The sequence below is a fragment of the Scyliorhinus torazame genome, chromosome 11, assembly GCF_047496885.1.
Source record: "Scyliorhinus torazame isolate Kashiwa2021f chromosome 11, sScyTor2.1, whole genome shotgun sequence".
Lineage (NCBI taxonomy): Eukaryota > Metazoa > Chordata > Chondrichthyes > Carcharhiniformes > Scyliorhinidae > Scyliorhinus > Scyliorhinus torazame.
The window spans coordinates 53422765-53446390 of NC_092717.1; the positions used below are offsets into that span (position 1 = coordinate 53422765).

Genomic DNA, 23626 nt, shown 5'->3' on the forward strand with positions numbered 1-23626 from the left:
TTAAGTGTGAAGGGATACATTTTGATAGGAAGAATGAGGAGAGGTATTAAAAGTAAAGGATACAACACTAAAAGTGGTGTACCAGCAGTGATCTGGAGTTAGATATGTGCAAATCCTTGAAGGTGTCAGGGCAGGGTGAGAAAGCTGTTAATAAGGCGTACCAGACCATTGGCTTTATAAATAGAGTATAAAAGCAAGAATTTTTATAAAAAGTTTGTTCAGTCTTAACTGGTGTATTGTGTCCAATTCTGGGCATCACACTTCAAGATTGATGTGAAGACATTGGAAAGGTGCAGAAAAGATTTACAAGAATAGTTTCAAAGATGAGAGACTTCAGTTATATGGAAAGATTGGGAGAAGGCAAGGTTGAGAGGAGATTTAATAGAGGTGTTCAAAATCCTGAAGGGCCTGGACGGAACAGATAGGGAGAAACTGTTTTGGTGGAAGGGTCCAGAACCCAGAGACACTATTATAAGGTGATTGGCAAAGGAAGCAATCATGACATGAGGAAAATAAGCTTTACGCAACAAGTGGTTAGGGTCTGGATTTCAGTGCCTGAGAGTATGGTGGAGACTGATCCAATTGTGGCTTTCAAAGAGAATTGGATAATTATCTAACGAGAAGGTATTTGCAACGCTATAGGAAAAAGCAGGGAAGTGGGACTAGTTGAATGGTTCTTACAGGAGAGCCAGCATTGACACAACAGACCAAATAGCCTCCTGTTATGCTGTAACCATTCCACAATTATGCAATGATTCTTAAAGATAAGGATTTTAGTCTGTGGAGTAAGAGCTTTAGCAATAATATTCTTTTTTTAAAAAACTATTTTAATTCAAATTTTTACATATTTTCAACAAACATATTTCCTTACAGAAAAAAGAAAAACAAAGAACACATAAATAAACATCTTACAACTATATCACGAATTCCCCCAATATACAAACCCCCATTAAGCAACAATAAACGCAATAGGACTTGAGGCTGTTTTTGTTAGAGAGAAGAAGGTTAAGAGGTGACTTAATTGAGGCATACAAGTTGATCAGAGGATTGGATAGGGTGGACAGTGAGAGCCTTTTTCCTCGGATGGTGATGTCTAGCACAAGGGGACATACCTTTAAATTGAGGGGAGATAGATATAAGACAGATGTCAGAGGTAGGTTCTTTACTCCGAGAGTAGTCCAGGCGTGGAATGCCCTGCCTGCAACAGTAGTGGACTCGCCAACACTAAGGACATTCAAATGGTCATTGGATAGACATATGGACAATAAGGGAATAGTGTAGATGGGCTTTAGAGTGGTTTCACAGGTCGGCGCAACATCGAGAGCCGAAGGGCCTGTACTGCGCAGTTATGTTCTATAGTAAACACAAAGTACATCCCCCTCCCCCTCCCCGGGTTGCTGCTGCTTCTGACCACCTCCTAACGCTCCGCTAGAAAGTCTAGGAACGGTTCCCTACCGCCTGAAGAACCCTTGCACAGACCCTCCAGCGCCCCAAGGATCGCAAACGTCCCATCTATAAACAGGTCCTCCATCCTTCTAATTCCTGCCCTGTGCCAGTTCAGGAACCCTCCATCCATTCTCCCCGGGACGAACCGATGGTTCTCTCGGATCGGGGACCAAACCGAAGCCTCTACCCACCCCTGTGGCGTCTCCACCGGACTTGTGTACCTTATCGGCGGCAGCGGTGCTGTCACCAGTGCTCTCAGATTCGTGCCCACACAGGACGCCATCTCCAGCCTCTGCCACGCCACCCCCTCCCCCTCCATTACCCACTTGCGTATCATCGTCATATTGGCAGCCCAGTAGTACCCACACAGATTAAGCAATGCTAACCCTCCTCTGTTCCAGAAACACCCTTCTCACCCTTGGGGTCTTTTTCACCCACGTGAATCCCATGATGCTCCTGCTGACCCGCTTAAAAAAGGCCTTGGGGATCAGGATGGGGAGGCACTGGAGTACAAGAAGGAACCTCGGGAGCAACGTCATTTTCACCGACTGCACCCCACCCGCCAGGGAGTGTGGCAGCATATCCCACCTTTTAAACTCCTCCATCTGCTCCACCAGTCGCGTCAAGTTGAGCTTGTGTCGGACCCCCCAGCTCCTTTTCGCCCTCTTCAATGGAAGCTCGTCTATCGCCCTTCCCTGGTCCCCTGGGCGTACCACGAAGAGCTCACTCTTCCCCACGTTGAACTTATATCCGGAAAGGTCCCCAAACACTCTGAGGGTCTGCATCACCTCCGGCATCCCCCCCCCACTGGGTCCGCCACATACGGTAACAGGTCATCGGCATACAACGATACCCTCAGGAACCTCAGCCGATCCAAAAATCGACGCATCCCCCCTTCCTCCGTCGGGGGCTCAGACCTATACAGCCCCTCATAAAAGTCTCTAAATACCCCATTTATTATCACCACACTCCGCACCGTGTTCCCCCCTTTATCCCTAACTCCCCCAATCTCCCTCGCTGCCTCCCGCTTCCGAAGCTGGTGTGCCAACATCCGGCTAGCCTTCTCCCCGTATTCATAAACCGCCCCTTGCGCTTTCCTCCACCGCACCTCTACCTTCTTGGTGGTCAACAGGTCGAACTCGACCTGGAGGCTTCGTCGCTCCTTGAGTAGTCCCTCCTCGGGGACCTCTGCAGACCTCCTATCAACCCTTAAAATCTCCCTCACCAATCTCTCCCTCCTTGTGGGCCCTAGTGGAGATTAGTTCTCCCCTAATCATCGCCTTCAGCGCCGCCCAGACCGCCCCCACCTGCACCTCCCCATTATCGTTAGCCTCTAGATAGCTTTCAATGCACCCCCGGATCCACCCACTCACCACCTCATCCGCCAGCAAGCCCACATCCAGGCACCGCAGCGGGCGCTGGTCCCTCTCCTCCCCTAGCTCCAGCTCCACCCAATGCGGGGCATGGTCTGAGATGGCTATGGCCGAATACTCCGTGTCCTCCACCCTCGGGATTAGTGCCCTGCTCATAACGAAGAAGTCTATCCGGGAGTAGGCTTTATGGACGTGGGAAAATTCCCTGGCCACCGGCCTGACAAACCTCCATGGGTCCACTCCTCCCATCTGGTCCATAAACACCCTCAGCACCTTGGCCGCCACCGGCCTCTTACCCATCCTGGACCTGGAGCGGTCCAATGCTGGATCCAGTACTGTGTTGAAGTCTCTCTCTTCTCCCCCCCCCCCCCCCCCCCATTATCAAGCTCCCTGCCTCCAGGTCCGGAATCCGGCCCAACATGCGCCGCATAAATCCGGCATCGTCCCAATTCGGGGCATATACATTCACTAATACCACCGCACCCCCTGCAGCTTACCACTCACCATCACATACCTACCTCCATTGTCTGCCATGATGTTCAGTGCCTCAAACGGCACCCGCTTCCCCACCAAAATCGCCACACCTCGATTCTTTGCGTCCAACCGTGAGTGGAAAATCTACCCTACCCACCCCTTTCTCAGCCTAACATAATCTGCCACCCTCAAATGCGTCTCCTGGAGCACAACCACATCTGCCTTCAGTCCCTTCAGGTGCGCGAACACACAGGCCCTCTTGACCGGCCCGTTCAGGCCTCTCACATTCCAAGTTATCTGCCGGATCAGGGGGCTTCCCGCCCCCACCCCCCCTGCCGATTAGCCATCCCCTTTTCTAGGCCAACCACGTGCCCGCGCCTCCCGCCCTCTCCATTCCCCCTAGCGGCAGACCCCAGCTCCGACTCTCTCTCCGAGTTCCAGCTCCCCTTTGGCCAATGCAGCAGTAACCCAACCCCCTGCCCCAAACTAGGCCCCCCCCGAGCTGCGTTGCTCCCCCCATAGCACTCCCGTAAGTCAGCTGACTCCTGCTGACCATGGTCACTCCCGCCACTCCCATCGACGCCCCAGTGTCGTAGTCCTCCCCCCCCCCCCCCCCCCCCCCCACCACCTGTCCATCAGCGGGCGCTCCTCTCCAACACCGCCCTTCCCCCGGCCCCGCCCCCTTCCTTCCCTAGCGTGGGAAAAATCCCGTGCTTTCCATCAAACCGACCGCGCCCTCGCCGGCGCAGCTCCCGTTTGCAGCCTAATCCCAGCTCCCCACCTCAGACCTCCTGTCTCTCCCCCCCCAAAAAAAAAAACGGGGCCTCGTCTTTCCAACCACCACACTCTCCCAAAACCCCCACTTCGAACCATTTCACCCTACCCCACCCAGCACCCATGGAAACAGTACAGAACAGACCAGAACATCCCCCAAAGCACAGTAACCCCCCCCCCGCGACATCTCCTCACAATCAACCTTCAGTCCGTGTACAACTTTTCGGCCTGGATAAAGGTCCACGCCTCCTCCGGCGTCTCAAAGTAATGGTGCCGGTCCTTAAATGTAACCCACAGTCGCGCCGGCTGCAGCATCCCAAAGTTCACTCCCATCCGATGCAGAGCCGCCTTAGCCCGATTGTACCCGGCCCTCTTCTTGGTCACCTCCGCGCTCCAGTCCTGGTATGTACGGACCTCTGCATTCTCCCACCTGCTTCTCCGCTCCTTTTTTTGCCCAACTTAGGACACACTCCCTGTCCACCAAGCGGTGGAACCGCACCAATACCGCCCGTTAGACTTGGGCCTCCTTGCCAGGACTAGGTGGGCCCCATCCAGCTCCAGGGGCCTCAGGAAGGCACCCGCGCCCATCAACGTGTTCAGCATCGTGACCACGTATGCTCCAGCATCCGACCTCTCCACTCCCTTCGGGAGACCCTGAATCCGCAGGTTCTTCCTCCTCGACCGATTCTCCATGTCCTCGAACTTTGCCATTTCTTATGCAGCGCCTCGTGCGCCTCTACCTTCACTGCCAGGCCCAATATCTCGTCCTCATTCTCCGAGGCCTTCTGTCGCACCTCCCGGATCGCCGTTCCTTGGGCCTTCTGGGTCTCGACCAGCTTGTCGATCAAAGCCTTCATCGGTTCCAGTGGCTCTGCTTTCAATTCCGTGAAGCAGCGTTTGAGAAACTCCTGCTACTCTTGCGACCACTGCGCCCACGCTGCCTGGCCTCCATCCGCCGCCATCTTGGTTTTCCTCCCTCGCACTTTTTGCTGCACCAAAATCACTTTTTTCACCGCTCCACTCCTGGTCCAATCCATACAGTGCCGGGGAAATCGCACTGTCACCTTCCCACACTGGGAACTGTCGGAACAAATCCCGCTGGGGCCCTGAAGAAGAGCCCAAAAGTCCATTTCTGGCGGGAGCTGCCGAACGTGCGACTTAGCTCAGCATAGCCGCAATAATATTCTTTTGCAGTTTAAAACATGCAAACCAAAATAAAGGCAACTGATGTTCCATTGATTCAGTTTTTGTAGCATGAAACATAATTTTAGTTCTTTCTTTTGTCTTGCAGAGTTTATCACACTGTGAACTGATCACAGACGATGGTATCCGTCATCTAAGCAACAGTCCATGTGGCCATGAAAGACTTCAGGTTGTAGAACTAGACAACTGTCCCCTCATCACTGATGTGACGCTTGAACATCTGAAGATGTGTCACAACCTGGAGAGAATAGAATTGTATGACTGTCAGCAAGTCACCCGGGCAGGAATCAAAAGAATAAGGGTAAAGAACAACTTTGGCTCAACTTTATTTTTAACTAAAGGAAGTGTAAGAGACTAAGAAGCCAACAAATTGAACCTTACTGCTTGGATTGAGTGGTAAATGCAACAAAAGGTATTGTACTGAGACACACAGACCTGGCAAGTTCTATGTTTGATATCTACCTGGTCTAACAACAAAAAGTGTGCTTCTGTATTAACCAAACCCGAATGGTGAAAACAAATGAACTTTGTATTTACCATCCAATGACCCTTGCCAGAAGTATGAGTAATAGGCGCAGGGTAGCACAGTAGTTAGCACTGTTGCTTCACAGCTCCAGGGTCCCAGGTTCAATTCCCGTCTTGGGTCACTGTCTGTGCGTAGTCTGCACGTTCTCCCAGTGTCTGCATAGGTTTCCTCTGGGTGCTCCGCGTTCCTCCCACAGTCCAAAGATGTGCAGGTTAGGTGGATTGGCCATGCTAAATTTTTAATGTCCAAAAAGGTTAGGTGGGGTTGCTGGTTACGAGGATAGGGTGGAGGTGTGGACTTGGGTGGGGTGCTCTTTCCAAGGGCCGGTGCAGACTTGATGGGCTGAATGGCGGGGGGGTTACTGTAAATTCTATGAAGGTACTCCTCTAAAGTAACCCGTGGGCAAGAGACAGGAGGAGGGTCATCACGAAAAGCAGAGAGAAAGCGAACGTAAATTCTGGTTAGGAGTTACATCAAAGTGAGAAAAAGGAAACTTGCCTTTACAGGTCGAGTACCCTTTATCCATAAATCTGAAAACCAAACACTCCGAAAACCACACTTTTTTTCAACCTTTAATGTGGGAAGTCTAGCAGTTTATCTGCACTGTTTACCTTGCAATTTTTGTAGTGAGCATGTCAAAAAGAAACTTATGACAGACACCCTGTATTTATTATTCAGTGATGCATCTTACTTTTCTAGCCATTTTATTTATTTTGGACTATAGCCAGCTTAGGCTATTGTAATGTAAGTTTATAGGCAGTACCCGAAAACCAAAATGACCTGAAATCCGAAATGCAATCGGCCCCAAGCATTTCAGATAAAGGATACCTGACTATGTATTTTTGTAAGTGTTGAATTCTTCAGCTAGAAATTAGCATCTGTGGGTTATGCAAATTAAGCAGTAGCACATCAGCTGGACATCATATGATATGATATTTAATATGCCTGATATTTAATTCCATTTTCGACAGTAGAATTGAATATCGAATGTTATGTATGACAGATGGCCAATCCAATACCACTTGCTATAAATTTTTAGTTCCTTAAGTCTAGATATTTTATCATGTGTAGTGTGGCTCTTGTTGATAGTCTGTTACTAAAAAAAATGCACAAAATATATTTCTGCATCATTTACTTTTACAGGCCTGGAAAGTGTAGACCTAAATAGGAAGATATATTTACATGATCCGTTAGTCTTAATTTTTGTAATTGGATGGGAAATATCTGTGTGAGCCTGATAGCAGGTGGTGAACCCAGACATGCACCTGCAACCCAGTCAGGCAGCCTCTACAGATTTTGGGAATAAAGAACATAGATCTTCATAGAATTTACAGTGCAGAAGGAGGCCATTCGACCCATTGAGTCTGTACCGGCCCTTGGAAAGAGCACCCTACTTAAGCCTACACCTCCACCCTATCCCTGTAACCCAGGAACTCCACCTCACCTTTTTGGACACTAAGGGCCTATCATGGCCAATCCACCTAACCGGCACATCTTTGGACTGTGGGAGGAAACTGGAGTACCCGGAGGAAACCCACGCAGACACGAGGAGAACATCCAGACTCCACACAGCCAGTAACCCAAGCCAGGAATTGAACCTGGGACTCTAGAGCTGTGAAGCAGCTGTGCTAACCACAGTGCTACCATGCTTGACAATGGAGCTCTTTGAGAGGATAAAGACAATGAATAGGGAAATATCACCAAAAATGAACTTGAAATTTCACTGGTTTTTCCACTAAAATTTATTTGAATGATCACAAAAGTAATATCTTCCATGAACCAGTGCAGTTGTGCAGCATAATAGAACATAAGTATAACATGAGTATAACCTGCTGCAGTTGTTAATCCAGTTGAAAATTGAATCATTAACAAGAATAAGCATTTTAATAAGGGTGTCCAATAATAAGCCAGCTTTAAAAGCGTTGAAAATGACTTCAAAAAAACAAAAATCCATACTGAATCACAATTTCATCAGTGAACATTGGCTGGTCAGCTCAGTGGGCTGGGCGGCTGGATCGTGATGCAGAGCAACACCAATAGTGCGGGTTCAATTCCCGTACTGGCTGAAGGTCCCGCCTTTTCAACATTGCCCCTCACCTGAAGTGTGGTGACCCTGAGGTTAAATCACCACCCGTCAGCTCTCAAAGGGGAGAGCAGCCTGTGGTCCTCTGCAACTGTGGTGACATTTTACAATTTACATAGGCCATATCTTATTAAACAAATAGGTGGAATTTTCTCCTTTTTTGATTGTGTCAACTCAGGCGGGCAAAACGGTGTGTAGCCTATCAACTGCACTTCTGACTTTTCCTGCCATATTTTTACAGATAGTCAAAGAATATCCAGGAGGCGGGTCCATGATGCTATGCTGGCCGAGAGCAAGGGCGCCACGCTCTGAAAAATCTTAAAAAGGATCCACCTCCTCCCACTGGGATGGGGCCCCATTCCACGGACATGACCCCCATGGACATGGAAGCACCCCCTCCTCCCAAACCAACCCAGGGTTCCAGGGGTTATGCCTGAACATGATCCACTCCCCCCCCCCCCCCCCCTCCCAAACAGGTGCCATTCTTTGGACTGGGAGGGGTGTGGTGGAGAAAAACACCACCACCAGCCTCATTAGAGGGAGAGTGGCACCCCTGCTCATACCCCTTGACATTACACCCTGCCCCTGGAAGTAAAGAACCAAAATGAAACTTGCCGAAAAGACCCCCGAGCTGTCGTAGCCCCCGAGCAGGACGTCTCGGAGCCAGGTATGGAAGGGACCCCGTGGTCTCGTTCCACCCTGGGCAGTTTTGCATCTTGGAGGGCTGCGGTAGCACCCTGGCCCCTGGGTCACTGGCCGGTGCTGGTGGTGGTACCCGCTGTCCCCGTTGCTCTTTGCCCTGGTGATTGAGCCATTGGCCCCTCCGTCCTAATCTTTGGCACTGAGCACCTCCATTTCCCTGTTCCGGAGATTTTCAGTGACCTGGGGCGCGATTCTCCACCCCCACGCCGAAGTGGCCGCGCCGTCGTGAACGTCGTCGAGGTTCACGACGGCGCGGAACGGCCCCGGTCCCGACCGATTCAGGCCCTGACAATGGGCCAGTATCGGGGCCGCGTCATCTACCCGCGCCAGGCCTTGTCGCCCGCGTAAAAGCGGCGCCGAATAGATGACGCGGCCGGCGCCGCATAACGGACGTCATCCGCGCATGCGTGGTTCCCGTCCTGTCCAAATCCGCCCCGCAAGAAGATGGGGGACGGATCTTGCGGGGCCGCGGAAGGAAGGAGGTCCTCCTTCAGAGAGGACGGCCCGACGATCGGTGGGCACCGATCGCGGGCCACCCCACATTCAAGGTACCCCCTGGTGCAGGTTCCCCCCTCGCCCCCCCCACAGGCTGCCCCCCCAGCGTTCACGCACCGCCCATGACTGTAGCGACCAGGTGTGGACGGCGCTGGGGGGAACCCGCCGCTTTGGCCTGGCCGCTCGGCCCATCCGGGCCTCAGAATCGCGGGGGTGCCGGAGAATCGCCATTTTGGGTATCTCCGGCGATTCTCCGGCCTGCGGCCCGCGAAACTCGACCGGCCTGTTCCCGCCGCTTGGGAGAATCGCGGGAGGGCATCGGACCGGCGTCCCCGGAAATTTTGGCGGCCCAGGCGATTCTCCCAACCGGCGTGGGAGTGGAGAATCGCGCCCCTGGTGTCTGGGGCAGAGTGGGGGTCTGAGCTAATTGGTGGGTCCGTGTCACCTGCCACACTTAATGTGGCGGAGGACATGGACCTTGATGGCGATTGCCTGTAGGAGGACAGCTGCTCGGTGGTGGGTATAGGGAACAAGTTGGAGTCCATCTGCAGTAAGGCAGTGAGCACCCTCATGCCCCACACCGAGTTGGCCCTCATTCTCCCCTTAGGAACTCCGGGATTTTCTTCCAACAAGCCATGGTCGCCGAAACCAAAGGCAACTGGTCCTCGACCGTTGGTCGTACTCTGTGCTGTCCGTTCGTCTCCACGTGCCTGTTATGCCAAAGGACACTAAAAACAAACCGGAACGAGTGCCGCTGCCTTAATGGCTCCCTTGCCGGGCTCCTGAAGGAGTGATGGGGACATGCTCCTTCGGAGCACTAAAGGTGAAAGAAACTATATTTCTGACCATTTCTAGCCAGCCTTAACATCAACAACAGCAGAGATGCACTCCTCAGGTTCCGGAGCTTCTCGGTCCTCCGGGACGGAAAGTGTGCAGGGTGCTTTGTGAAAGAAACCCACATCGCTCCTGGGGAAGAAAGCCACGTGGCTGATGAACTGGCGAGTGGGGGTCTACATGAGTCACCTGGCCTCGCGTTTAGGCAGGCTGACTATTTTATTGGCCCCATATTTTCAGCCCGAGATCTTAGGGGGTCAATTAGCCAGTGCCAGGTCGATTCCTGCAGCTGAAGGTCCGCAGTGGGGCAGTGGTGTTTTACTTTGTGAATGTTTACACTCCCCTTCCGGGCCCATAGCAAACGACTTTCTTTGAGCAACTGTCCACTCTTCTTGGCACCATTGACGCGGGCAAGTGCATCGGTGATGCCCAGTGTTGCACCCCGGCGATGGTGAAGTTGAGGAACCTGGTCGGGGTCCTCGAGTTGGTGGACGTCTGGCGAACTCTCCGACCTGACTCCAGCGTTTTCACCTTTGTGAGGCCTAGAGTTGGAGCGTCCAGAATCAGCCATCTTTACATTTCAAGGACCCTCCCCCACATTCCAATGGCTTCTGTGCAACAGGTTCCTTGCTTGGACCACCGACTGGTGCGAACAGGGCCCACTCCATCTCGTGCTCAGACATGGTTCGCATACTGGTATTTTAACAACCTGCAGCTGGAGAACTAACGGTTCCTGGGCTCGTTTTGTCCCTTCTGGGCTTGCTGGAGAAGGAAGCAGAAAGGCTTCCCCTCCTTGAGGCTATAATAGGACATTGGCAATACTCATGTGTGTACCTTCTGTCAGACGTATGCGAGGGGGTCGATAAAGAGGTGGAAATCCAGGGTCGACTAGTTGAAGAAAGAGGTGTTCAACCTGGAGTCGCCTCAGTCAGCCCGGTGAGGACGTGGCCCTGCGGCTGGTGTACAGAGACCTGCACTGCGGGACCTGCAACTTGTCGGATCCCATGGTGCGTACGTGAGGTCCCAGATCCAGGGTCGGGGGACATTCTGGGTGGCGGAGGAGTGTGCTGGATGACACCCCACGAATTGGCACATAGAACGCCAGTGGATATCCAGCTCGCAGCCAATGCCATCTGTGACCTCAAAACGGCTGTACTCTGACTCAACAGCACTCGCAGTCTCGAGGACGCACAGGTGTGCGGTGGACTCCTGTCTAAGGGGACCCCTGCTCGAATGGAATTCCACATTGATCCCAAGCCCCAAACCTTCCCTTGAGAGTTGGAACCTCTCAACCCTAGCCATCTCGTGGAAATGCTCTCCGTGCCAATCTGCACTGCACAGAGGGGTTTCCTGTATGGGCTGCTGCTGCACATCTTTCACCTCCTTACCCTCGCCCGTTGGCTGGATACGCTTTGGTGTGCCTTGTTGCCATCTGGCAGCAGAGGTCCGCACTGGAGGTCCCTCTAAGGAGGAGTCCTCCCCTTCAACCTTGGGGACCTAGGGTGGATGGTGTTGCACGCAACCTTCATTGGCCCTGGTTCACGCGTTCCCCAGATGCCTGCCGTTTGTGCTTCCTTGTGGAATCCTTTTTAGTTTCTTATCAAACCTTTTATTAAAGTTTTGTTTGGACTTCAGTCCCATGCTCCTCATCTACAAGCACCCGGTGGGGAGAGGGGCAGGGAAAGAGGAGGATCTCCTCGTGATCCTGCTCCTGAGCTTAGCGAAACTTGCCATTAACAGACCAGGCAGCGGGCAATCGAGAGAGTTATCCAGCCCAACTGTCTGCCCCTCTTCTGCGGCTTGGATTGATGCCATGCGTGTCCACTGGCACCATTACAGCCTCCCATGCCAGGTGGGCACTGCAGGGGTTGGGGTGCTTTATTAACCTTTTTGATCACATTTTGGTTTGAGTTTAAGTTTCATAAGATCATAAGGAGTAGGCCATGTGGCTCCTCGAACCTGCTCCACCATTCAATACGATCATGTATTTTTTATGGACTCAGCTCCACTTACCCGTCTACTCACCATAACCCTTAATTCCTTTACTGTACAAAAATCTATCTATCTTTACCTTAAAAACATTCAACGAGGCAGTCTCAACTGTTTCACTGGGCAGGCATTCCACAGGTTCACAACCCTTTGGGTGAAGAGGTTCCTCCTCAACTCAGTCCTAAATCTGCTCCTTATTTTGAGGCTATGCCTCTAGTTCTAGTTTCACCCACCAGTGGAAAGAACTCTCTGTTTCTATCTTAACTGTTCCCTTCATAATTGTGTATGTTTCTATCAGACCTCTCTCTCTACCCCCCCCCCCCCCCCCTCAGTTTTCTAAATTCCAATGAGTATAATCCCAGTCTACTCCGTATCTCCTCATAAGCCAATCTAAGGGTGAGTGTGTGGATCAGGGGAGGGCACCTGAGCACAGTCTCCCTAATGTTCCCAACAGCGGTCCGGGGTCTAGGGGCTCCTGCTGGGGCCGGCGAGTGTGCAGAGCAAGGTTCTCCAGCCAACTGGCTCGATAGATGGCATTCTGAGAGAAGGCGGGACACGTAAGGGTGGGGATTTGCGGTTCCTGGAATAAAGGCCCTAACTATTGTCGGTCGCTCTCCTCCAATTCCTTACATATATAACAATATGGCTTATTATGTCGATCCTGCAAAGACTGCCCTTGCGGTGCTGGTGGAAGCCCAGGCGGCCAGACACCGGAGAAGGAGGCAGCAGCAGCGGCGCAGACTGGGGGTGGCACTCTATGTGCAGGGGGCCGCCGCATACCCTGACGACACGGCTGCCCATCAGACCAAGGAGGAACCCATGGAGGGACGCCAGCGACAGCCCAAGGTGTACAAGCGTCGATGGTCTTTCGAGGAGATGACGGACAGCATGTGCCGCAGGAGACTCCGTCTCAACAGAGAGAGACAGTGTGGCACCTGTACCACGTACTTGCAGACCTGGCACCCCGAGGAGAATGAGGACGCTCTCTCCCGTAAAGGTCACTGCAGCCTGAACGTTTATGCAACTGCTTCATTCCAGGGCTCAAGCGGGGACTTGTGCGGCATATCACAAGCTACAGCCCAACAGGGGTGGTCACGGATGCCCTGTAAGCCCAGGCAGCAGACGATATTAACTTTGAGCTGGACAAATCCCACCAAGGTGCCCGGGTGCAGGATTCTCCACCTTTGCCGGGATGCCCGAAGTCGAGAGGGTAATTGATGGCACTCATGTCGCTTTGCGCGCACCAGGGGATCAGGGTGTGCCCTTCATTAACAGGAAGGGGTTTCAGTGCCTGAATGTTCAACACTTGTGCAACCACCTCCTCTGGATCATGTACGCGTGTGCACGCTTCCTAGGGAGCGTGAATGACAGATGCATCCTGGGACACGCAGAGATCCCCGGCGTCTACGAGGGTCACCCCAGGATGACGGGTTGGCTCTTGGGGATAAAGGGTAGACGATGGGGCCGAGGCTGATGATGCCAGTGCGGAGGCTGGAGATCGAGGCTGAGGCCTGATATAACGAGGCCCATGTTGCCACCCATGCTGTTATTGAGTGGTGCATCGGACTGTTCAAAATGTGGCTCCAATGCCTGGACCGCCCTGGTGGTGCACTGCAGTATACCCCCGAGAGGGTCTCCCACTTTGTGGTAGTCTGCTGTGCCCTCCACAACCTGACACAGCAGCAGGGCAGCATGCTGGAGAAGGAGGGACATGCAACCTCGTCTGAAGAAGAGGAGAAGGAGCCGGACTAGGAGGGGATTAAGAGGCCGTGCCCAGAGAAGTTGAAGGATGGAATCGGGCAGCGGCAAGGGCCGGTGGAAATTGGGGTGATAGCTGTGACGCCTGGATGGTGGTCTCCTCAGAGCTCTCCTCCAAAGTGGCTTGGATGGCTGGGGGGGGGGATCATTTAATCTGACATGGACAACTCACTTGAGACAGGTCATCTGGGTGAAGAGGCAATGGATTATCAACCTCGCTGTCAGTGACTGCTCTCTCCTCGGTCAACCCCGTGATCTCCAGGGCCCGTTCCTCACGGGTGAGGACTTGGATCCCTGGTACTCCTCCTCCTCCTCTCCCCCCCCCCCCCCCCCCCCCCCCCCCACATCTTGCATCTTGGCCCTTTCCCACTTTTTATGGGCTAGCTTCTCTGCGGGGGCAAAGAGAGGGCTTTGTGAGCCTCGCGCTTGATGGATCCGGGTGGTCAATAACAGGTGGCCTATGTGGTCACCACAACTGGACATGATGGGGTTATGCTAGCGGATGCCAGGGGTTGCTGAGGAACAAGCACAAAGATCGGATGTGGGGAGGGTGCGAGGTGTCAACTAGTGAATTGTCAGGGCGGTGGGGGTTGTGGGGGGTTGAAATCTGAGAGGTGGCAGGCGGAATTGACGCTAGGAGAGAGGTGGCAACTTACCCGTGCAGCTTGGTGGCGGGTCGGTATCCCAAAAGGAGCAGGTCGGCGCGTTGCCATGCTTGTGTGTTGACTGGAGTGAGTGGTGAGGGAGCGTTCAAAAGAGTAAATAAATGCAACCGAAAAGTATCTTCAGGTTAAGAAGTATCTTCAGGTTAAGGTACACAAACAAACCTGGGAAATACATAGACACATGTTGCTAACTTTTGGTTGGCTCTTAATTTGTAATTTGCTCTGTTTGTTTAACCTTTGCTCTAGAGTCGCCAGGTATCTTTATGATACCACCACGAGGTTCAAGTTCAAGTACTGATCAATAACTTAACACACCAAATAGTAAGATTCAAACCAAAACACATTTATTATATACAGTAAGTCACTACTTATGCATATAACTCTACTTTCTAGGCTATTTCTATCACTAAAAGGCTTATACGTAGCTTCGGTCAGAATTGGTCCACCAGGTCAGGGGAACAAATGGCCTTTCGTTCAGGTCCTGAGTCTGCAGGATTCAAAAGCTGGTATGGACTGGTAGCTAGGAGCGCCTATCTCGTAGCGAGCATTGACTGGAGACTTGCTTGGTTGATGTGGCCGCTTGGGCAATTCACTCTCGGGTTGATTCACGTTGTTGAGTGACCCTGCCAAGAAGACCGATTTGAACTTGGGGTCTTTACTTTATAGTCCCCAGGGGCTTCGGGCAGACCCCGTACCTGGTTCCAAATGATTGGACTGCGTTCCGATCGCTTGGATCGATTTCTCCAATACTGGAGTTGTTCCCTGATCGCTGGGCGGTCCCTAAATGTCCGTTGACCTTCCTTTGTCTTCGCTCCTGCTGGCGCCGAGGAGTCTGGCTTGGCCTTATTCACCTGAAGTGTATCAATTGTGCCTGGGAATCGCTCATTACTATGCAGATGGCTGCTGGTTTCAGTGCTGTCTGGTTTTTGCAAGTTCCAATACACAGGATTTCAGCACTTGCTCGTTTTTGCCTGTGTTGGCTGAATTTCCCTTTAGTCTTTGCGGTTGTCCTTTTTAAGTCGGTAAGTGGCCAACCCAGGTGGCTACACTCCCTCCATAACTGCGTTGTCTTCTCTTCCTGACCCAGCGAGCACTCTTCCGTGGCCTCTACACTGACCGTAACTATGCAATGAAATTTTTTTTTTAAACTAACATTCTAAGTGGCGCTATGTCAAAACAGGGACATGCATTACAACTTTAAAAAAACGGTACCTCTAACTATCTCTCATAAACTACACTCACTCAAACATTCAGTCATATTAACTTCCTAAACAATACAAAATAATAGCAGCATTCACATTTTTCCTCTGGCTTGGCGGTCAAGCACAGGGGTGTACAATATTTCCATTTCTTTATTTACAAAAGATGCAACACAAATGGTCTTTATTGTAGATCAAGGGGTTCGGGGGCCTGGTGAAAACCGAAAATAGGGGATCTCATTCTGTATCCCGGGGTGCTAGCGCGGTAGGCTCTCCTTCGCCATTTCCTCTTGCGGATAGTCTGCACGATGCTGCAGAGTATCGCCAACACTAATAGGGATTCGACTACGTAGGAAAGGGAGTACCATGTTATGAGCTTATCACACCATGATGGTGTGGTGTTGCCTGTTACTGGGCTCTGGGTGCTATGGGGAAGTGAATCATTAGCAGCCGGGAGGGTTGGGGTCAGGGGGTTCGCGTGCAACCGAATACACATAATGGTGGTGATCAACACGGAGGATGTCCTCATTGTTCTTCTTCTTTCTCTTCTCTTCTTTTCTTTCCTTGGGGCTTCTGGAGTTCTGTGGGATCAAGCATAGTTTTTGTTACTATCTTGGTTAATATCTCGTCTGTTAGTATGTCTGTCCTTTAGTGCCAATTCCCCTTTACAATTTGTCGCCATGTGTGACTCCCTCTTTTTTTCAAAAACTGAATATTCAGGACAAGACAAACTTAAAAATACTGAAACAGTGCGAGCCGTCTCGCAGGCTGAGCGATTTACCATCCAAATGTTTGAGGATGTAAATAGCATAGGGATGACAACCTAACAGTTGCCGGAAAACAAAACACAACTTTTTGAACCAAGAGTGCCGAAATGAGGTGCATATAGAACATAGAACATAACAGCGCAGTACAGGCCCTTCGGCCCTTGATGTTGCGCCGACCTGTGAAACCACTCTAAAGCCCATCTACCCCCTCCTCTTACCCCTCCCCCTCACCCCTCCCCCTCCTCTTACCCCTCCCCCTCCTGTTACCCCCTCCCCCTCCTCTTAGCCCTCCCCTCCTCTTACCCCTCCCCCTTCCTCTTACCCCTTGCCCTCCTCTTACCCCTAGCCCCTCCTCTTACCCCTCCCCCTCCTCTTACCCCTCCCCCTCCGCTTACCCCTCCCCTTACCCCTCCCCTCCTCTTACCCCTCCCCCTCCTCTTACCCCTCCCCCTTCCTCTTACCCCTCCTCCTCCACGACGGGTAAGAATTGGATGGAATCCCCGGGTAGGACGGTGACCGATGCCGTGTGTGCTCTACCTGAGCGTAGCTGACCAGAGGGGTGTCCTCAGGCAGGGTGGAGACTAATGCCGTTTCTCCACTGCCTGAGCAACTGGGAAGAACGGGGAAGAAATGTAGTCATCGTGGGGGGTTGCCGTATTGGTTCTTCCTTCGAATCAGAAGAGCAGTTATGAACGAGGGTCTGGCAAGCTCTCAGCGGTTTCTGCCGATAAGCGTGCTGGCAAGTTTTCACAGTTTTCGGCCGACAAATATGGCGTGGGGCCGTGGAACTTCCGAGTGCACAAACAACATTTAACAATAACACTAACAAACAACATTAAACATGCTGCAGGTTCCATCAGAAAGAACACTGTTTCTCCCAAGTGGTTCCTTTTAAAACATCATCTGGACACCTCAGTTATCAGTTGCGAACAGGGTCGCAAAGGGGTTCTCGCTTTGGGAGTCAGACTCAAAGTCGTCATCTTCTCCCGGATGCCATACTCTCGAATGTATAAGGGCTGCATGATGCGATTTGGGGTCCCTCGTCGTCTTCGGACGAGCCTGTATGAATTGTCGCGGTGCCAAAAAGTTGTATCTAATTCTGTGGGGACGGAGTCGGGGTCGTAATCGTAGCGCGGTGGTCTTTGGTGGGGTTTGTTGAGGAATGTGATCAGGAAGGGTTCACTCGAATTGTGTTCAGAATCACTGGGTGTGGGTCCTGTTGCATGGGGATAGTAGGGAGGCATGCTGTGGCTATTGTCTGAGTCACAGTCGCTGTCGCTGCTGCTGCTGTCTGTGGGCGTTCCGGGGCGGAGTCTAGAGTTCGGGGGTGGAGTCGAGGGCGAGTTCGTGGGTAGGGTGGATGTATTGGGGGAGGGTAGGGATACGTTGCTGTGGGCGGGGCGTGTCTGCTGCGTCGTGCATGACGTGATGTGCGTGGTTGGACTGTGGGCCATATGCCTTAAGCTGGTTAATATGGAACCACGCAGTCTTTCGTTGGGGTACTTAATTTTATAGACGGAGGGGCTTACTTTGTCCGCAATGGAGTACGGACCCGAATATTTAGGTGACAGGAATGTGCTGGGGTTATAAATTGAGAGCATGACCTGCTGTCCTACCTCAAACTCAGTCGCATGCACGGTCTTGTTGAAACAGGCCTTGCTCTGTTTCTTTCTTGTGCCTAATCTTACTGCGGCTGCTAGCTGAGCCGTTTTCACATTTTCAACTAACTGTTTGACTGCGTTCTCGTGTGTGAGGGCCGTCACTTCGGGGCTGGTCAAGTCAAGTCCTAATAAAAATTCTGTGCCTTTCATGGGGCGTCCGGTCATGAGAGTGTGTGGGGTGTAACCTGTGGATGTTGAAATAGTATATCTCAAAAACATCAGTGCAAAAGGGAGGACTGAATCCCAAGTGGTGTTATTTTGTTGGACCATTTTTCTAAAGGTTGCTTTTAGGGTCCGATTCATGCGCTCCACGATACCACTTGACTGGGGGTGGTATGCGATGTGGAATTTTTGGGTAATGCCAAATATCGTGAGGAAGTTCTTCGTGACACATCCCGTAAAATGGGAACCTTGGTCGGATTCAATGCTGCGGGGGAGTCCCCATCTCGTAAAGATGTGGTGGGTTAAGATCTTTGCGGTGGTCTTTACCGTGTTCGTTCTGGATGGGAATGCCTCTACCCATTTCGTAAAAGTGTCTATGACGACTAATACGTACTTGTAACCATTCCTGCAAGGGGGCAATGGTCCTATAAAATCGATCTGGAGGTTAGTCCAGGGGCCATTAACAGGGCGGGTGTGGCTAAGTTGAGCGTTCTTCACGTACCTGTCCGGATTGTTCTGGGCACAGATGAGGCAATTCTCAATGTAGTGCGTTACATCTTCCTTTAAACTTGGCCACCAACAGAGCTGCCTGAGGTGGGCTGTAGTGGGATCAATTCCCTGATGTCCATGACTGTCATGGAATAAACAAATAAGTTGATTCCTGTCCTGTTCAGGAACCACATAAAGGGTGTCTTTTAACACCACACCGTCATGTGTGGTTAGTGTATTTTTAAACCTGTCATAGGGTGCTGTAAATTGTCCATTAAAATCTCCCTGAGATTGCTATCTTGCTTCTGGGCCTGCACTAAATCCTCAATATTAGTCTGCGAGACCTGAACTTGCATTCGCTGGTGCGCTTTCGAGGGGTGTCCAAAAATATCCATGCCTTGAACCTGCTTTTGCCAGTGCGTCGGCCTTTACATTTCCAGTGGGGGAGGAACGGTGATGACTGCGAACTTTAACAATACCAAAGGTCCTGTCCTGTGCTTTCTCTAAAATGTGGCGGAGCAATGGGGCTGAAGGGAGGGGTTTTCAGTCTGTGGAAATAAATCCTCTTGCTTTCCACAGGGTAGGAATTCTGTAAGGCTATTGCAGACATAGAGGCTGTCTGAGTATATGTCTGCTGGGCAGGGGAAGGAATCTGGGTGATCTATAATATATGCAACGGCTGCTAGTTCTGCCGCCTGCGCGCCTAAGTGTCCTGGTAGTTTTAGTGAGATTTATCTACTCTGCTCGTCCCACTGCAGCCACAATCACCCTCAGCGGCTTCACAGGCCACTCACAGCAGGGACACACCACAGCCCCTGTACCCATTCAGATTGGCAATATAACGACAAAGCACCCCATAGTTTTAGTCGATCTACCCCACACAGCAGAACACATTTTGGGAATTGACTTTATGAACTCCCACCACCTTTCATTTGATCCGGTAAACCAATGTGTTTGGAGAATGGCAAAATCCGCAAGAGCCCCCGCAACGCTCACAATAGGTGAATACGCAAACAAGATAGCGCAGTCGGCGATTTCTGTTTTGACTCGACCATGATTAGCACAGACAAGCAGGTTAGGGCAGTTCTTCAGAAGCATAGGACAGCATTCGCGACCCACAAAGACGACTGTGGCCGGATGACTGGTTCCGTTCAAATCACAGGACCTGACCCTAGACCCCAAAAGCAATACGGATTTCCCCAAGAGGCAGAGGGAGAAATCTCAAAAGTTATCGATAGCTTATTAGAGCAGGGCGTACTTAGAAGCCTCTACTAATATTGCCCCAATGCAGGGCGTACTTAGAAGCCTCTACTAATGTTGCCCCAATTAGGCCAGTGAGAAAGCCCGATGGATCATGGCGACTGACCATCGATTACCGGGAACTCAACAAAGTCACCCCCACGGTAGCCACAAGTCCCGAGACCATGCTCAAACAGGGACTCAACTCACGATTTTTACGGTTTTGGACATCAGTAACGGATTCTGGTCCATTCCATTGGCAAAAGCATGCCGATACAAATTTGCCTTCACTTTTAAAAGTCAGCCGTACACGTGGACATGCGTTCCACAAGGATTCCACAACTCCACCTCCATTTTCCACCGACAGCTGGCAAATGGTTTGTCAAAATGTTCTCGCCCCGAATGTCTGGTCCAGTATGTGGACGACTTATTACCGCAGACAGACACCAAGGCAGAGCACATCGAGCTTCTGTCCGAACTCCTGGAACTCCTACAACAGATTGCTTTTCACGTCCGCCAAATTTCCAAAAACACTTGCCAACAGCCAATTCAGTACTTTTAGAAGTATAGTCACTGTTGAAATGTAGGAAATACAACAGTTCAAAGCACAATTGTCAGCACAGAGCAAACTCCCACACTCACCAATGTGAAGTAGTGTCATCAATATTTTACATCCAGCTTGAAAAGTAGATTGACCCTTGGTTTAATGTCTCATTCGCAAAATGGCACCTTCAACAGTGCACAATTTCTCACTGGGGTGTCAGCTTAGCTTTTGTGCTCAAGTCTCTGAAGTGGGAGTTGAACCCCTAACTTATGTATGTATGACTCAATGGTGAGAGTGCTACCAATTGAGTCACATCTGATGGCTCCCCTAGTTGAAGAGCCTAGAATTAGGGTTCACTAACTCAAGATAAGATGTAATCTGTTTCAGACCAAGATAAAAAATATCTTCACATGTGAGTCTCTATAATTCTTTCTCTGCATGTTCAGTCATTGAGTTCATTCAAGACAGAGATTTATAGATTCTTGAGCACTAAGGAAAATGAGCATTATGGGGATAGGGCAGGTAAGTGGAGTTGATATAATAATAATCTTTATGATTGTCATAAGTAGGCTTGCATTAACAATGCAATGAAGTTACTGAGAAAATCAGAAAATGATGTATAGGTTCATCCATGATTTTACCGATTGGCTGAGCAGGCCCAATGGGCCATATGGCCTACTTCTCTTTATGATTAACATTGCAAAGGTGAATCAAAGGTTGGACTTTCTGGTGGTGCCTTGTAAAATTATATTTTAATAATGGAGGAACAAACTGATGGAAATACGGAATCGAAACAGAAAATGTTGGAAATACTCAGCAGATCTGATGTGCACTCATGGAGAGAAAAATTAATTTTTCAGGTTCCTGATTTGGTTCCTGATTTTTCATATGGAAAATCATCAGCCTGAAACATTAACTCTGTTTCTCTCTTCACAGGTGCTACCAGACCTGCTAAGTATTTGTCGCATTTTCTGTTTTGATCCCTGATGTCCAGCATCTACAGTATTATGCTTTTGTATTATTCATAGAAACGTGAAAATGTCTTTTGTGCTCTCTTCACTCTTTCTAGGCCCATCTACCAGACATTAAAGTTCATGCTTACTTCGCCCCAGTTACCCCTCCACCTTCAGTGGGCGGCAGTGGACAGCGGCTATGCAGATGCTGCATTATCCTTTGACATGAGGCTTTGAGTTCAAGAAATACTATGAAAGTGAGTTGTTCTTACACTGGTGAACTTGAGACTCCTAATTGGGAAAAAGCTCTTGGAAGAAATCACTACACAACCTGATTTAACTCCACATCAATCTTACTGAAAATAGCAAGGTTAAAGGAAAAAGGTCTAAATTTGGACCAAGAGTTAAAGGGAAGGTTTGGAGTCTGTGATATAGAATAAAGCCCCACCCATATTGGTAATGCTTCCATTTAAAGTCCAATACAAATCCCATGTCCTCCCTGCCCTCCCCACCATTACCTTCAAAGTGATGACCTTACTGAGATGAATTCACTGTTCAGTAATGGTGCAGACTGCTTCACTAACCAATTGCATTGTAATATGTCAGGCATGTATCTGATGAAGCCAAATGTTAACAGGCCCCAGGCATCAGAATATTGAAAGATGTAAAGTTTGGGATCATTCTTTTATTTCTATACATGTAGCTGTGATATTAAAGGAAAGATCTTTGTTTGGCAGCAGTTAGGTTCATAAAATAATGAGACAGCACTTTTTCCAATAGGGCAGACATTTTCAGTACATGTTACCTGATTTGATAACTACATGTGTTGAACATCTTGTTTGAGCGGAATACAAATCAGTAGTACTTTTCTGTGAAAACGTAATCTGTTTATCTAAAGTGGCTTGCAATATTTAACTGGATCTGAATATGAATAAGGCATGATTGTTTCTAGGATTAAAGCCAATTTTAAAAATTCCTCTGCATATCCCAGTAAAAGTGTAATTTGGGGATTCCGAATAAAAGACTGTATATACACAGTGGTCAGTGAATGTTTCTGTTTTCTGTCCATTTTTGCAGAGCAGCACTTTACAAGTCTTTCTACAGCAGGAATAGTAAATTCATATTGAGACCTGACAGAATCAGATTAGAATTTATTTCATCTAAATTTACCTAAAAGACATTCTTGTGGCGAAAAGACAAAGTTTTTATCCAAAATATCAATAATGTAAACATTAGAAATTGACAAACAACTGGATTCTCATGAAATGTGTTTAAAACTTTACTGTAAATCTTACAATCATATTACTATAATGTAATTTTTAAAAATGGAATAAAGTAATAATTACAGTTTCTTTGTCTAGCATTTCTCCGCAATGAAATTCAGCAAGTTGTCAAACCTGATGGAATCCAAATTTACATTTACTGTAACCTTGGGGGGCCAATAGTTTAATCTGAGAATGCCGTTAAATTATAGCTTTTCTATAAAAAAAGATTATGGATGTGACTGCCACATGGACAATCACAACATGATAAAAACAGGTTTGATATGGTTATTGAATCTAAGTGTACATTCAGTATAAGTGACATTCCAGCTGTAATAATGTAAAACTATAAATTTAACTTTCTTCTACTGTATCATTAACTACCATGCATTTTAGATTGCTGTTTTCATTCATTTCGATAACTACACCAAAATTGTTCAATCAAATGTTTTGTGCACTTAGATTTACAGGATTTATTTTTGGTAATTTGGTAAATTAATAGTGTTCAATAAGTTAACCACTAGCCACATGGTTAACTGGGAATCCAGTTGCATTTCCGATTGGTAAATGGAGAAAAGGAGCCACTGTTAAGCATGTGTTCTCAATACTCAACTTGCATGGCAGGTGCCTATGAACTTTAATCTTTTTGTGGGTTTGTTGGTAAAATGGTAAGATGAAAAGCAGAGTGTGTGTGTTTTTTGATCGTTGAGTACTTTACTTCCTTGGTTGCTACACATTAGTAAATGTTTGAAGTAAAATTTAGATAATCTACCTCTTAACTGACGGCTTCATAATTTTATTCAGTCTATAAATAAATACCACACTGCAATTCATGATTCAAGTAATGAGGTTTTTTTTTAATGTTCATGGTTTCTGCACCATTTTTTAGTGTGAGAATAAATTTAAACTGACTTTTCAATTATTAAACATTACGTTTAATTGAGAATAGAGGATGTTTTGAACATTGATCCTCTTTTGAAATTATACATTTCTAAGTCATTACTCTAAAAAGCAACACAAATCAGTCT

General features: G+C 49.3%; 1 protein-coding gene across 2 annotated transcripts in view; it reads left to right on the forward strand.

The window, feature by feature from the left end:
• The window catches only part of fbxl2 (F-box and leucine-rich repeat protein 2), a 355919-nt gene extending 332641 nt beyond the window's left edge, over positions 1-23278 (forward strand). For both annotated transcript variants that reach the window (XM_072467253.1, XM_072467252.1), the window contains 2 exons: positions 5359-5571; positions 21453-23278. In XM_072467253.1, coding sequence (XP_072323354.1) covers positions 5359-5571; positions 21453-21560 — 321 coding nt within the window. In that variant the 3' untranslated portion in view covers positions 21561-23278. The remainder of the gene's footprint in view (positions 1-5358; positions 5572-21452) is intronic.
• The last annotated feature ends 348 nt before the right edge of the window (positions 23279-23626 follow it).